At 52.1% G+C, this 14,923-nt stretch overlaps 3 protein-coding genes and 1 long non-coding RNA gene across 5 annotated transcripts; 2 read left to right on the top strand and 2 right to left on the bottom strand.

Annotated features, from left to right (window-relative positions):
- The first annotated feature begins 6 nt into the window (after positions 1-6).
- B3GNT4 (UDP-GlcNAc:betaGal beta-1,3-N-acetylglucosaminyltransferase 4) lies at positions 7-5,034 on the top strand. The gene is made up of 2 exons (XM_077308599.1): positions 7-78; positions 2,816-5,034. Exon 2 carries the CDS (start codon positions 2,843-2,845, stop codon positions 3,959-3,961), a length of 1,119 nt encoding a protein of 372 aa, XP_077164714.1. The 5' UTR covers positions 7-78; positions 2,816-2,842; the 3' UTR covers positions 3,962-5,034.
- Positions 5,035-5,400: 366 nt separating this feature from the next.
- Positions 5,401-10,076, bottom strand: DIABLO (diablo IAP-binding mitochondrial protein). 2 transcript variants are annotated; one of them, XM_077308331.1, is made up of 6 exons: positions 9,910-10,076; positions 8,432-8,582; positions 7,501-7,632; positions 7,293-7,403; positions 6,917-7,013; positions 5,401-6,192 (listed from the first exon to the last, which is right to left on the bottom strand). In XM_077308331.1, the coding sequence occupies exons 1-6, from the start codon at positions 10,035-10,037 to the stop codon at positions 5,978-5,980; spliced, it is 834 nt and encodes a 277-aa protein (XP_077164446.1). In that variant the 5' UTR covers positions 10,038-10,076; the 3' UTR covers positions 5,401-5,977. The 2 variants fall into 2 exon arrangements, with proteins under 2 accessions (XP_077164446.1, XP_077164447.1); XM_077308332.1 differs by having other exon boundaries at positions 8,462-8,582.
- A 145-nt stretch (positions 10,077-10,221) lies between these two features.
- Positions 10,222-14,104, top strand: LOC143822591 (uncharacterized). Its single transcript, XR_013226208.1, has 3 exons — positions 10,222-10,369; positions 11,958-12,075; positions 13,738-14,104. It is a non-coding gene; the product is annotated as an uncharacterized LOC143822591 (long non-coding RNA).
- On the bottom strand, positions 12,081-14,628 carry LOC143822590 (uncharacterized). Its single transcript, XM_077307926.1, has 2 exons — positions 14,242-14,628; positions 12,081-12,726 (listed from the first exon to the last, which is right to left on the bottom strand). Exons 1-2 carry the CDS (start codon positions 14,453-14,455, stop codon positions 12,542-12,544), a joined length of 399 nt encoding a protein of 132 aa, XP_077164041.1. The 5' UTR covers positions 14,456-14,628; the 3' UTR covers positions 12,081-12,541.
- Between the last annotated feature and the right edge of the window lie 295 nt (positions 14,629-14,923).

Here is a 14,923-nt window from a genome sequence, read left to right as displayed (position 1 = left end):
GGGCAGGGCAGGGCAGGGCAAGGCGGGCGGGCGGAGCAGCCCCGCGGGCGCCCTCGGACAGGAGCGGCTGAGCGGCAGGTAAGGAGGGCAGCGAGCGCCGGCGGATCCCCAGAGCACCCCCGCCCGTCTCCCCGGAGTCTCCCGGCCGGGGCTTGGCACCCGCAGGCCTCCCGGGAAAGGGCCCCGCGGGGAGGGGGTCGTGCCGCATCTCCCGCCGGGGAAGCCGCCTCCCGCCCGCGCCCAGCCCTCGCCCGCGCTGCCTCCCGGCGGGAGATGGAGGGGGGGAAGGGGGGCTCGGGCCCCGCAGATCTCCGGGAGGAAAGAGGGACCCTCCCCGAGAGGGCGCCGGTCGCCTCCCCCCCCCCCCCGCCCTTGCTTCGGCGGCCCCGGCGCTGGCTGCTGCCCGGCCACGGAGAGGCTCCCTTGCGACCCGCGCCCGGCCCAGGAGCAGAAGCCGAGAGCCAGGCCCCCTCGGCCATTCCACGGAAGGCTCCCCGGGTCCGGGCCAAGAGCGGCAGCCTCCCATCTGGGGTTGGAGCCCCCCCCCCCCGCTCTCCTCCATGCGCAGCCAGTCGGGTGACCTTGCGCTCCCCAGTTCTCTCCGAGCTCCTTCAGCCTCCCCTGCCTCGGTGGGAGAGGAAGGGGAAGGTGTTCCCAAGCGCCTTGGGATGCCACCAGGACGTGGAAAACAGGCACAAACCCCAGCTCTCCTTCTCTGCTCCCTCCGCAAGCCTCGACCCCGGGGTGGGCGTGGGACTTCAGCACATTGGCCCCGGTTGCTGCGCCCCCCAGCGTGTGGCACCTTAAGGGGAAGGCTTCAAGCTGCTCCCTTGTAGCTTTTGTCGGCCGGGGCATCCGTAGCTTGAAGCAATAACCCATTTCCCCCACATATCCAAGCCCCTGTGTCCCAAGGCCAAAAGCTCCCGATGGGGCCAAGCTGGACCCCCCACACCCACCCACCCACCCACCCACCCACACTGCTTGCTCCCAGCCTTCAGCAGACGGGAGGGGTGGCGCGGGGGCCTCTCTTGGCCTTTGCACTGACGCTGCCTTGGAGGGGTTGGCCCCGAGACCAGGTTGGGCGGGGGTGGGGGAGATCCATTCATCTCCTATGCAGGAGTTCCTCCAACTGGGCGGAGGCTGCTTAGATTCGGAGGAAAGCTTCAAATGGGAGCATCAATATTCCATAGTGTAGCTTTGCTCAGGGTCCGAGACACAATCATGGGGGACCCCACCCGCTTCATGGGGTTTTGTTGGCTGTACAGTCCAGCTCCTGGGGGAGGGGGGCAGCCTACAGGGAGGGGAGGGGCAGGGGGGCTTCTGCTGTGGAGGCCCCTTTCCGGGCCTCCTGCAAAAGTCTGGAGGGGTGGCAGCGTCCAGGGAGAAGGGGTCTGAAAGGGCCAGCTGAAGCATCCTTTGGGCGTGGTTCCTGCCCTTGCGTCCAAGGTCATGCTGCTGTCCGCTGGAGCGCTTCTTGGATTTGCAAAGCTGCCCGGAGGATGCAGTTTGAAGTGCCAAACTCCCACACGCTGTGCCTGGGGCTGCTCCCCGTCTGAGGAAGGGAGACGCTCTTTTGCATCAGGCAGGCAGGCTGGGGCGCCTCCCAGAGTCATGGCTGTGAGCAGAGGCCTGTGGAGGGAGCGCGATGGGCAGGCCAGCCCTCTTTTTGCGCTAATGGATGAATTGCTTCTCCCAAGTGGGTCTCCCTCTTGCTGCCGTCGCTTTTCACCCTGCTGTGGGCTCTGGCGAGCCATATAGTCCAAGGCCCCATGCTGAACGAGGAGTCACGGAAGTGGGGGTCTGCCCCACGTTACAAGACCGACAACATTAACCAGGTCCTAAGGCAGGCTTTCTCACCCAGGGTTTTGTGCATGGTGTCAGAAAAAGCATGCGCCCGTGTGAAGCTTATGTCTTTTAGGACCAACAAGGTTCTATTCAAGGTGTACATTTGGTATAAGCTGAGCTTGGGCTTTGTTCTCTGTTTCCGCGGGCTGAGATGTCTGAGTTTAAGGAGCTCTCTCTTTCTGACCGTGTCCGTTCAGTGGGTTTTTTTGCGTGAGAGAAACAGTCCGTGTTTTAAGGCAGAATTCTGCTCTCCCTTGTAAGTGACCAATCTCTGGTTATATTCTTGGCCTCGTCCACCAAACCCCAAAGCCAGGGGTAGTCAAACTGCGGCCCTCCAGATGTCCACGGACTACAATTCCCAGAAGCCCCTGCCAGCGAATGCTGGCAGCGGCTTGTGGGAATTGTAGTCCATGGACATCTGGAGGGCCGCAGTTTGACTACCCCTGCCCCAAGCAGTGAGACCTTCTAAAGACAAGACCCCAAAATGTATCCTTTCCATAGTGAAAAGGCAGAGTCGGTATGGATCACGGAAAGAGAAAGGGCGGGTGGGGGTCGGGGTCAGGGTGGGGGAGAGGAAACCACATCGGGTTCCTGTCGAGGCTCCCAGGGCTTCCTCTGAAGTAGCAGCACATCATCCCGCCCAGGAATTAGTTCGCTGTGCTTTGCTGACCACTTGCCCTCCAGGCCGTAGCAAAATAATCTTGGCTACCATTGCTGGAAAGCGTGATGGGGGGTGAGGAGTGGAGAGGGGGCCGGGCATCAGCAGGAACAGCCCCCCTGCAGCAGGGCTGCAGAATAGCAGGCCGTCCAGACTTGGGAGGGGCTGCGTTGGCGGAGGCAGGCGGTTGTGGGCGGGCGGTGGTGTCGATGGGAAAAGGGACACGGGGCTGTGTCCAAGCGAGAAGGAATCTTTATGAGATGGAGCCCAAGGTCGGCCGGTCTAACGGTGCCGTGTCTTTTAACCACTCAGGGTCACGGCCTCTCTTCTGTCTTGAAGATGCATCCCAGGATAAGGAAATGTGCCATGTACATTTTGTCCCTCTTCTTGCTTGCCTGCCTGGTGTACTTAAAGAGGGACTCCAAGTCGGTCGTGTCTACGGCCAGCAGGAGAACGCCCAAGCCGCAGCAGAAGCACACCGTTCCACTCCCTGAACAGGCAGAGCCCAGCAAATGCACTCCAGACCTGACCGTTGCCAACTCCTCCACCTCCCTCCCTGAGGTCCACCGAGTCTTCCTGATGTACAAGCACTGCCGGCACTTTGCGACGTTGCTGAAGCCCACCACGTGTGATGCCGGCACCTTCCTCCTCCTGGCTATCAAGTCCGCCCCCATCAACATCGACCGGCGGGTGACCATCAGGAACACGTGGGGGAAGGACAGCGTCGTTGGCGGGAAACCGGTGAAACTGCTCTTCTTGCTTGGCCGCTCGGAGGCCAAAGTCCGTGCCCACTCCCTCCAGCAGCTTTTGGTGTACGAGAGTCAGGAATTCGACGATATCGTCCAGTGGGATTTTGTCGACAACTTCTTCAACTTGACCCTGAAGGAGCTGCATTTCCTTCGCTGGTACGCTGTCGACTGCCCGACCGCCCACTTTGTCCTGAAAGGGGACGACGACGTTTTCGTCAACACCGACAACATCGTGGCCTTCCTGAAAGACCTGGACCCGCAGAAGGATCTTCTAGCTGGGGACGTCATCAGCAAAGCCCGGCCCATAAGAAACACCAACACCAAATATTTCATCCCGGAATCGATGTACCGGGAGCCTTTCTACCCCCTCTACGCCGGTGGCGGCGGCTACGTCATGTCCCAGATGACGGTGCGGCTTCTGCAGCTGACGGTCGAGGGCATGGATCTCTTCCCGATAGACGATGTCTTTGTCGGGATGTGTCTGGCAAAAATGGGGACCACCCCCGTTCACCACACCGGCTTTAAGACCTTTGGAATCCAGAGGCCCTTTAATCCGTTTGATCCCTGCCTGTACAAAGAACTGATGATCGTACACAAACTGAGCCCGACGGAGATGTGGGTCATGTGGACGTTGATGAAAGACGGCGGGCTTCGATGTGCCATGTCAGGGGCTCAGAATGACGGGAGTGACGCAAGCCCCTCTGGTTAAACACAATGCGGCGGAGACTTTGACGGGAATCGGCTTAAACCGTTATTAACGGGCAACGTTCTTTAAAAAGACTGATTGTTTATGGTAGGATGACTCGTGCACCGAGTCCTTTCCCTTCCCCCAGAGCAATTGTTTACGGAAGTTGGACCAAGAACCGCCCCCCTTTCTGGCTCCTGCTGACCTTTCCGTGCCATTTGGAAGAGTCGCTCAGGAGCCGTAGGGGCCTCCTAGCTGTGCAGGCGGGGTGTGGTGTAGCCAAAGTGAAGTTTTTGCAAGTCTGCTGCATGTTGGCAGGGAAGGGGTGTGTGTGCTGAACTCTTGCTGTTGGGATCAGATGAAATTTGTCTCTAGATTGTGTCTGTGATAGTTCCGTTTGGGGGCAGGTGGCCACTCAGAAGATTCTTAAGTTCTGAGACCTCTAGTGCCTTGAGCAAGAAAGGTTGCTGCTTCTTGGTTGCACTCCGTGTCAAAATGTGACTCAAGGGAAGGGTGTGCAATCTCACCTTAAACTCCACCTCTCAGGGGGAAGAGGGCCCAAGGAGTCCTGGGTGAGCATAGAAACCGACCTGCGGGTTGGATCCTGTGGGTTTGTCCTGCTAGAGGTATCTCCTTCCTCCTCTGGGGGAAGGAATCTGCACCGCACAAGAGGCTAGAGCAGGGGCGTCCAAACGGTGGCTCTCCTGAGGTCCGACTACAATTACCATGAGCCCCTGCCAGCAGGGAAAAAGGACCTGACTATTAAAACATGTCATATAATGTTCCCTTGAAGCAGAACCTTTCTTGTCCTGACAGCTATGCACCTTTATTAGGAATTCTACTGTTATTTGGGGGTTTTGGTTGCCGCCTAGCAAGGCAGAAATCCCGGCCGTTCTAATCCAGTTAGTGGCACTAAACATTCCATGAGGCGTGGTCCTGCGGGGCGCCAGTCTTTGCATATTCCCTCCTAACCAGCACCAGAGCATATTGGGTTTGATACTAATTTCTCACTAATCTCTGTTTTTCATTGGCACTTGTGCTTCAAGTCACTGACATCTGGCACAGTACAGACAAATAAACCATTTGGAAAATTATGACTGCTGAGCATTTCTGCACTGCTAAAAGAGCCACATTCAAGCCACAACTAGAGGGGCAACAGAAGCAGATGGAAGATTGGAGGAGCGGGTGGAGGTGGGGAACAGGGAATGCACAATCCAGCCAATGCAGAGCCAGGCTAGGATCAGGGAATCCAGGTTCAAATCCCTGTGAACGTAGGGAGGTTTTGTTTGGTTTTTTTAAAGAAAAAGACAGAGGTACCGTGTTCCTGGCAAACAGCAGAACAGCTGCTGGGGTTCCACTGCAGTGTCTCTGAAGAGGCCATGTCATAAGCCAATCTGCACATGGACGCATTTTGGACACCGCTGGTTGTTGGCACAACCGTAGTGAGTCTCTTTTAGGTACAATTAAGACTAATTTATGTAGACCTTTATTTAAAAATGTTTTTCGGTGCAAATAATCTGTGTTCACATAATTAGAAAAACAAAACACACACACAAAAGAGAAATCAATCTTCCAGAATGACTTTTCGGCCTGGAAGTGCAACTCGAGCCTTGGGTTTCAGGTGCAACGTGGCCCTGGAATGACCTCATTCCCTTCACAAAACAAGCAAATGTTTTCCTGATATAAAAAGACCCTCCCCTCGGGGATCTTCTGGAACCTATAATTACCTCCAGGCATTTGGGAGTTCAACGGATGTTACTGAGTTGCTTCTACTTGCTGTTCCAAGAGCACGCCCCATGCCACCAGCAATGCCGTGCAGCGACCGGCTCTTTTCACATTAGCGCACTTAAATGAAGAACTTCCCACCAGATGAGAGGACCAGCTTCCCAAGGAGCAGGGCCTGCAGTTAGCTAGTCTAGCAAGACAGGGAAGTTCGCCAATGGCCTTACGATCCTAGCATTTCAGCTTCATCATGTCAATCTCCCCCACCCAGCCCAGTGGACAAGAGGTGGAGTCCCCGAGGCAGTTTGTCCACAGGCGTCAGTCTTCGCGAAGGTAAGCTTCCTCAGCAGCCTCACTACTCGCCTGCTGGCCGGCCGGCTGCAGAGGTTCCTCTTCCTTCAGTTTCAAGAGCTCTTCAGTTTGTGCTTCGGCCAGCTTGGTCTCCGCCTTCTGCGACAGCTGCCGGGCCTCCTGCACTTGGCTCTTCACCAGCTGAATATGGTTGTGGGCGGACACTGAGGCTTGGTCGGCTCCTGCAACAGGGAAGTGAGGGTCAGGTTGGCTTTCTGCGCCTGCTGTGTTTGGAACAGAATGCTCCCATGTGAGCTGGATGCTTCACGGCTCTGCTGTGAGTGTACCTCTAACAAAACATGCAGTGCTGCATAATAAGGAATTACACAACTTGGTCACGTGCATGGCAGGCCAAAACTGCTGGCAATTTTGTGTGATTTGGGTGGGGATCCGTGTTGGTCTAAAGTAGAACAAAATTTGAGTCCAATGGCATTTTTAGACCAGCAAAGTTCTATTCAAGCTTTTGTGTGCATGCATGCACCTGGAATAAAACTTTGTTGGTCTTAAAGGTGCCATTGGACTCAAATGTTGTCCTGCAATTCTGTGTGCTGCTGCTTCTTTCGAGATACAAAAACAGACCCATATTTACCATCTCATGTCGTTTGCAAAGACAACCCTGGGTGGTTCTGGGGGTGAAATGAGGGTGTTTTTTGTGGGAGAAGGGAGCCCTGCACAGAAACGTCATTTCTCCTTTAAAAAATTCATTTGCCAAACTGCCTTGGAGTCTCTGTAGGGGAAATCTTTGAGAGGAAGACTTAAATGCATGCGAGAAGGCCATTTGGCTATCGGTGAATGCCTTAATTTCCAGACACAATTAAAAGGAATGCTGCTTTTGCTGTGCACCATCTCTATGGACAGGAAAAAGAGCTGGGTCCATCTGCAGGGATAGGGGTCCATCAACCATACCTGACTGGTACGCTGCTTCTGCCGCCATCTCGGACAGGCGTAGGGCCGTTCTCCACCTGGACTCGAGCTTCAGGTACTCTTGCTTCCTTGTGGTCACCTAATTAGAGCCAAAGGCCACATCAGAAACATCCCCAAGCCTGTTTGTGATGTCAGCGTCAAACAAGCAAACATCAACAGGTTCTCATTGGCCCTTGTGACAGCAGGTCACTGCTTGGTTTCCATCTTTCTACAGACCCAGGGCTGATGCGAGCTACTGGGAAAAGTTGTCTTGTGAGCATGAATAAAGCAGGAATCTGAACCCAAAACTCCCAAGTTCAGCACTCTGGCTCCTGCTGGGCAAGATGCCCCAAGATCAGGCTGCTGGCTGGCTGCTCACCTCTACTCTAGCGCCGATTATCACCTGCCAGACAGCATCCTCCTCTTTGGAGCTCATCTTCCCAAGGAGCTGTGTGTATTTCTGGTACAGCGACACCAGCGTATAGACTGCCTGAAAAGATGGCAGAGATACAATTAGAGGCTGGCTGCTTGGCTAAACATTTACAGCAGCGTTAAACTCTGGAATCGCCAGGCAGAGAGCCTCTTACCGTTGTGTACTCTGTGACAGCATCAATCAGGGCGTACGTCGTCTGAGACAGCAGAGTGCCAGTGCTGTCAGTCACCAAAGAGACAGCTCGCCGGATCAAGGCTTCGTTGCTAAGCAAGCTTGGGTCATGTTTCTGAAAGACAAATATTAGGCACCAGCTGAGTTGCTCTCCATAGCCTTTTCAGAGGTTCATGATAAGGAAACGTCAGGCGCTCTTGGCAGCCAAAAGGGAGAAAAAAATCTAGGTGATAAAGACAATAAAAGGTTTGTGGCAGTGCTGGACAACTTATTCAGCATGGAGGGAGGGGAGCAGCTAATCTACATGCTGAGGGAACAAAGCCTATTGGCACTTTTCAAGGTTCACACCTTCAATAAACGTGGGGCAGATCAGGCTCAGAGATGGGTGGGATCCAGCAGAAATTTCACTCCCCAAAAGGGAAGGCCACAGACGATAGGGCTGTTCTGCCAGGCTGATGACTGAGGCTGAAGCAACATCTGGAACTGCTGGTCTCCCTGACAGAAACCCACCAAATTAGTTCTCATGACCCTCCCTCTGCCTTCTCCCAGAGGATACAGAAAATCAGGTAATCTGGTACTTTAGTTGCGGTTTGAATGTTTTAATTTAAAGTCCTACATTGGAATTTTATTCTATTTATGTTATATACATATTTTTTCCTTTATTTTTACCCTGGCCTTACCTGGAGGCTCAGCTATGAGTTGCCGAGTCCTCAGAGAGAGGGTGACAAATAAAGATAACAATCAATCAATTGTTGATGATTCCCTGCTTCTTTTGCACAATTTTGACTCCTCTCACACACTATTCTGGGGTGGGGCAGTGGGGCACTTATCCCTGCCATCAATCTATGCCAGCCACCAATCTGTGCTCCTTGCACTGTTGTTACTAAGTGAGCTTTCCCAGAATTGAAACCAACCTGTATTTTCCTAGGGTTTCCTAGGGTTACCTGTGCAATTGGAATGGCAGAAAGAGTTACTCCAAGCCCCAACGCTGCCATCTTGCTCCACGGTCCCCTCAGTCTTGAGACGCAGCGTGTCCTCACATCAGCCAGGACTGGAAAACTCTGCCTACAAGAGACAGAGACATTTGAAGTGATAGGGGCAGCCTGTTGCCAGATAACCAATCGTCTTCTAGAGGCTGGATCCAGCACTTTACGGTATTGGCCAGGAGACCATAATTTCACTCCTCTTCCCCTAAAGAAACAAGGTACCTTTAGGCTGGACAATGTCTTGTCAAAGAAGATCCACAAGAAAAAGCACGAGATTTTATGAAGTTACCTGAGATATAATCCGCTTGGCCAGTTGCATCACATGCAAAGCTCAAACCATTTTGATTGTGTTACCTTCTTGACTGAAATGTTATGTCTCCTGCGTTTGCTAATTTACAGTTTCTTGGCTATATAAATAGCGTCTTTTAATCTGGGGAAATTCTAATGCTGTTTCATCCCACATGTTTGGCCCAGTTACCAAGAAAGTGTAAACGTTAAATCTCAAAGAGGAATTGGGCAACTGGAAATGAAAGTAGTAACTTCCCTTTGATACTGCTCCTCAACTTTTTAAAAATTTACACACCACCTTTCTGCCCTCATAACAGCCACTGAGGCACCAAATAAGCCACATGATGACCGAATCTTAAAAATGATTAAAGCCATCAAGAAACGCAGCATTCAGACAACTAAACCAAGAACTTTATACACACGCAAATACATGAAACTGCCATATACTGAATCAGGCCCCTGATCCATCAGAGCCAGCCTTGTCTACTCCGACTGGCAGGGGCTCTCCAGCATCGCAGGCAGCGGTCTTTCCCATCACCTCCTGCCAAGCCCTTTAACTGCATAAACCCAGGAAGAATCTGGGGCCTTCTGCATGCCAAGCACATGCCCTGCCTCTGAGCCACAGCCTTTCCCCTCCTCTCCCTATAAATATAAACCAACAACCAGAACGAAAACAGATCCCTGTGCATGTCAAGCCCAACTTATGGCAACGCTGTGAAGGCACGACCGCCCAGACACCCTAGCATTGAACACCCTCCCGGATCGAGGCCCGCGGCTGCCTCGGCGGAGTCCCTCCGTCTCAGGTGGGCTCTTCCTCTTTTATTGTTATTATATTACTGAATTACTGAATTTGTTAGTCGCTCGTGGCGGGTTAGGCGTCTCCTCGATCACAGGGTCGCCACGAGTCGGAAGCGACGGGGCAGCACTTGGGCCAACCTCGCCCGGACCCCCTCAGGGCCGGCAAAGGGAGTCGCAGAGGCCCCTTCCTAGGCCGGCATCAGGAAGACCGCCTCCCCGCCCCAGCCCGAGCTCCAGCCCCGCCGCCTCCCACGGCCTCCGCAAGCCCGCCGGGCCCGGCCTCTTCTCCCGGCCGCGACCTCGCCCTCTGCAGCCGGTACCTGAGGAGAGCGCCCAAGCCCCGCAGCCAGGCAGCGCCCCGGCCCGACGCCGCCGCCGCCGCCATCTTGGCTCCCGGGGTTCTGGCACGACGGAAGTGACGCGCCTCCCTGCGCCGGCCGCTGACCATAGAGCGGAGGCCGGAAGTGAGGGCCCTTTCTCTCTTCTTTCGCTCCTCCCCTTCCCTCCCTTCCCTTCCCTGGGCCTTCAAGGGCTGGGAGAAGCCGGGAGGCTTCGGGGGTGGAGCCTGAGGAGGGCGGGGTCTGGGGAGGGGCGAGACCTCCGTGGGTGCCGGGCCATAGAGCAGGGGCGGCCAAACTGGCTCCTCAGGGGCCTCTGGACTACAATTCCCATGAGCCCCGGCCAGCAGCAGGGGAACTGTCGCTCCTGGGCCCCTGGAGAGCAGCAGTCTGGCCACCCCTGCCCTGGAGCCCACCCGCCACAGCAGCCCTTTCCTCCAGGGTGAGGACTGACCTCTGTGGTCGGGAGAGGAGCTGGAAATCCAGGGGATCCCCAGGCCCCACCTGGAGGCTGGCATCCCTGCTACCTACACTTGGGCCAGAAGCACCATAGGCTGCCAAGTCTGGGTTGGAGAGATTCCTGGTGGGTGGGGAGGGATCTTGGTCGTGGAAGCCACCTGCCAAAGCAGCCCATTTCTCCAGGGGGACCGATCTCTCTTCTCTTGAGATCAGTTGTAGTTCTGGGCGATTTCCAGGCCCTGCCCGGAGGTTGCATGACAAGCAAAGGTGATTGTTCCCCCAGGTTTAGAGATGTTTCTTTGGGCTCCATTATTGCGGGTCTGCTGAGGAAGTAATACATGGCAAAACGGAGGGTTACCAGGTCTGTACGGATATGATGTACAGTTTCTGTAAAATTTGACTCTATTTGCACTCTCTAAGAGGAATGCACACATTATTTTGGTAAAACTTGTATATATGTCTGATTCTATCAAGTAGGGCCAGATTGCACAGTGACCTTTGCTTGTTGTGTATGCACAATTACACTGTAAACGCACAGACACACACATTGTCTTTCCTACACGGAGGTTTGCTAACCCTGCAAGTGATTTTAAGGTAAAAGGTAAAGGTGTCTCCTGTGCAAGCACTGAGTCATGTCTGACCCTTGGGGTGATGCCCTCTAGCGTTTTCATGGCAGACTCAATACGGGGTGGTTTGCCAGTGCCTTCCCATGTCATTACCGTTTACCCCCCAGCAAGCTGGGTACTCATTTTACCGACCTCGGAAGGATGGAAGGCTGAGTCAACCTTGAGCCGGCTGCTGGGATTGAACTCCCAGCCTCATGGGCAGAGCTTTCAGACTGCATGTCTGATGCCTTACCACTCTGCGCCACAAGAGGCACAAGAGGCAAGTGACCTTAGGGACAAACTATTTGTGGACGGGTATGAGCTTTCAGGTCAAAGGTCCCCTTGTCAGTTATGTCCTCAAAAGCCTATATCCCTCTGCTGCAGCCTGGCATGGCTACCTGCTTGAAACTGAAGCCTCAAAGCTTTGTCACAGAACAATAAACTCCATGTGACACCCAGAACAACACACCTTTGCATAAGCTTTTGAGCTCATTAGGTTAGATAGCTCAAGAGTGAGAAATTAAGGCAGAATTTTTTTTTCTAGTTCAGGATCTTGACCCTGCCTTGCTAGATGTCAGGTGCTGAATGCCTACAGGGACATCTAGCCTGGCAGTTAAGAGTTGGGATGGGCTTGCACAATTTTTTGTGCCATTTTGGATCGCTCCAATGAACAGAATTATGCTGATTTTGTTTCTTGTTTTACAGGTTTTTTTTCTTGTTAATTCTGATTTTTAGAATATTAAATCCGGCACATTTTTACATAGATTGAGTGTCAATTTTCACTCTTTCTTAGGATATGGTAAAGAAATCCTAGCAGAGATATCCTCATAAAACTCTGGGGGGTGGCAAAATAATTTACTAGAAAATACAATACCATTCCTTTCTCCCTAGAACATGATAAGTAATGTAAGAAATATATTTAAAAAAATTATATAGTAAGATCCCTGAAATTTTATATTTCACTAGAATGCATTTATGGAACTCACTCCACAACATGAAGGAATATCGTATCTTATGGCCTGTTCTTAGAATAGAAAAGAATTCTAATCTGAATCAGATGCAAGAGATGATACAAAACCAGTAGGTAATTATTTTATTGATTTTCTTTTCGGAATAGTTCTTTAGGTTTTCCTTATGTTTTCTCCAAGTAGCTTGGGTTCAGCAGCTTCATCAACGTCCTCAGATAAAGGAGGAACTAAACGCTGAAATCTAGATTGGGCAGGAGATAATGCCCTAAACAATGGGAAAAATTGTACTCAACATTGGAGCTTGTAAGGGTGATAATAGGAGGGCAAGTTACAACTTGACCAGCTAGCTTGTGCATTTATCCCGGCACTCTCATAGAGAGACTAGAAGAAACCTCGCTGCTACTTCCCTGTGGGGTGTCGACTCCTGAGAAAAATAAGTAAAATACATGCAGAAATCATTTGGTTTGTTGTACGTAAGGAATCACATAAGAAGACTCAAAAGGGGCCTGATTGTGTTTCTTGATCGGGTACTGGACGGAGCGTGTGCTTCTGCCGCTGCCAGGTGGAGAGCAGGAGGGTCTGTCATTTGAGCACCAGGAAGTAAGTGGTCCAGCCAGCCAACAGCAGGGCTCCAAACAGTACCGTGTAACTGAACAACACGAAGGACAGGAGCTCCTTCAGCACTTTCAGGCAATGGACAGCGAAGGAGTCTTGCATGATTCGGCCTCTGTAAGAGGGTGGAGAGGCACATACCGGAATAGCCCTGTCTGTAAGAGAGACAGAAAGAGAGCATTGACATGTGGACATGGAACTTGGGGTGCATCTAGAGGAGCGGCTGGATCAACAGAGCCAGCGTCAAAGTAGTTTCCTACTTCCTGAGATGGGTGTGAGGCCAATCAGATGGTCTTTTCAGATGGTAGCCATAGCGGTCCCCTTGAAGGAGGTAAGCTGGTTGAGTTTGCATTCATGTTGGTAGTTGTACTAGTAAACCAAGTCGATTTGGAAAAATAGTTTGCAACATTAATTTACATTTTTTAATGAGGCATGGGGGTATGCTATCGCCCGGGGGAGGCCAAACTATGGACTACAATTCCCATGAGCCCCTGCCAGCATGATGCCATGGGAATTGTAGTCCATGGACATCTGGACAGCCACAGCTTGGCCACCTCTGATGTAGCCCAGTCTCATCAGATATGGGAAGTGATGGCAGGGTCAGTCCTTGAAGGGAGACCACCAAGAGCGGCTCTGCGGAAGAAGGAAATTGTCTCGAAAGCCCCTCACTGGTGTTTCCATGGGTCAGTTATAACTCAAAGGCACTTACAGACGTACGTTAAGAGATACACATTATAACTGCAACCAGTCGATACAAGACGAAAGCCTCGTGTGAGGAAATAAGAACGCCAAAGTCCTTTCCCAGGGACAGCAAGTGGGGGTCATCTCGAGATGCGCCGCATTAACGACGATCAAAGGTACTAATCAATAAACGTGGCCCATCTCTAAAGGAGCCCCCTTTAATATTTAATGCCATAATTGCCTCTAATGGACCGACCAGCAGAAATAATGGCTTCTGTTTATGATTGGGGGCGGGGGGGCGGGTGAAGTACAAATTGTTTGGCTTGCGTCTTTGCTTCTGCCCGAAACGAACTGCGTAAGAGAGAAATGCCTTACATCCCCCATTCCCACTCAAATCAATATGCCGTCTTGTGTTACACAGGAAGGTACGGCTGTTCCTCAACTTCAGGGAAGTAATAATAGTCATCGGGACTTTCTTTTTACAGCCCGCCCTGCCTGGTTGGTGAGAGGAATGGAGGTTCTCAGCTCACAAGCTCTGGAGATTCATGTCCTGCGGCCGTGTGCAAAATGTTCCCATTTCTGTGCTTCAACGAGTTATAACATTGTAGAGGTCAAAATTGCTCCCCTTTGCTAAGAGTAGGGAAAATATAACTTCCATAATAATAATAAATCCAGAAAGTAATCTGACTTTAAAGAAGAGGATCCAACACCCAGACCCGATAAGAGTTAATCTGTGTAACTATCTGTTGTTTCCCCCAACACAAAAGCAATCGACAACAAACGCAATTACAAATGCCATCGTTTAAAAAGCTGCAAGAGATATCTTTCAGCCTAGTTACTTATTAAATGAATCTGCCAAGTATTTACAATATCAGCATATGTTTCTTCGATAGTCTCCTGGACCAAAGCTATTATCACCAGAGATAATTACCATTCTTTTACTTTCGGTAGGGGGGAAATATTGCATTCGAAGGGGAGGAATCCCTTACCCCGGACAGAGGACGGCATTTGCTTGAAGTTGTTCTTTGCCTTTGTTTCTGGACTCTCTCTCTTTCTCTCTCCCTGATGTCCAGCTTGTAGAAAGCCTGCCGATGTAGCTGGATCGTCTTCTCCCTGTTCGGTGTGCAGAGGCAGGCGGAATGAGCCTCTCCTTACAAAGGCGGCTCGTCCTAATGGACTAGGTGTGGTCAGGGTTCTGCTCATGGATAGGACACCCTTCGCTCAGGCTTTACCGCGCTCACAAATGGCCGGGGCTCTTTCCAAAAGTGGGATTTTAATACCTCGCAGCCCAAAAACTTTGTTTCCAGATTACTAGCTGCCCCCAGGAGACAGGGCAAGATGGGGAGACGTGCTCGCCTGTCTGTAGCCGGAGAAAAGAGAAAGAGCCCAGGAGCATTATCAAGACTAATATTTGGGGCAGGGCGGGGGCTTTCGTGAGTCATGGCTCACTTGTTGGTATCTGCAGAAGGAAGCGGCCACTCACGAAAGCTCCTACCCTGCCGCAGAATGTTGTTAATCTTTAAGGTGCCCCCAGAGTCTTGCTCTTTTCGGTAGTGACTCCAGTTACTTGTAATTCTACACCTTGCCCCATAAAGTTCCAGGGGTCACTGCTAGAGAGGAATTGCCCATTGTGATGTGAATATCAGCAGGCCCCTCCAAATTGGGATATTA

The sequence above is a fragment of the Paroedura picta genome, chromosome 13 (assembly GCF_049243985.1).
Source record: "Paroedura picta isolate Pp20150507F chromosome 13, Ppicta_v3.0, whole genome shotgun sequence".
NCBI classification, from domain to species: domain Eukaryota; kingdom Metazoa; phylum Chordata; class Lepidosauria; order Squamata; family Gekkonidae; genus Paroedura; species Paroedura picta.
Note: the sequence above shows the minus strand (reverse complement) of the source record. Positions and strands in the feature narration are given on the sequence as shown.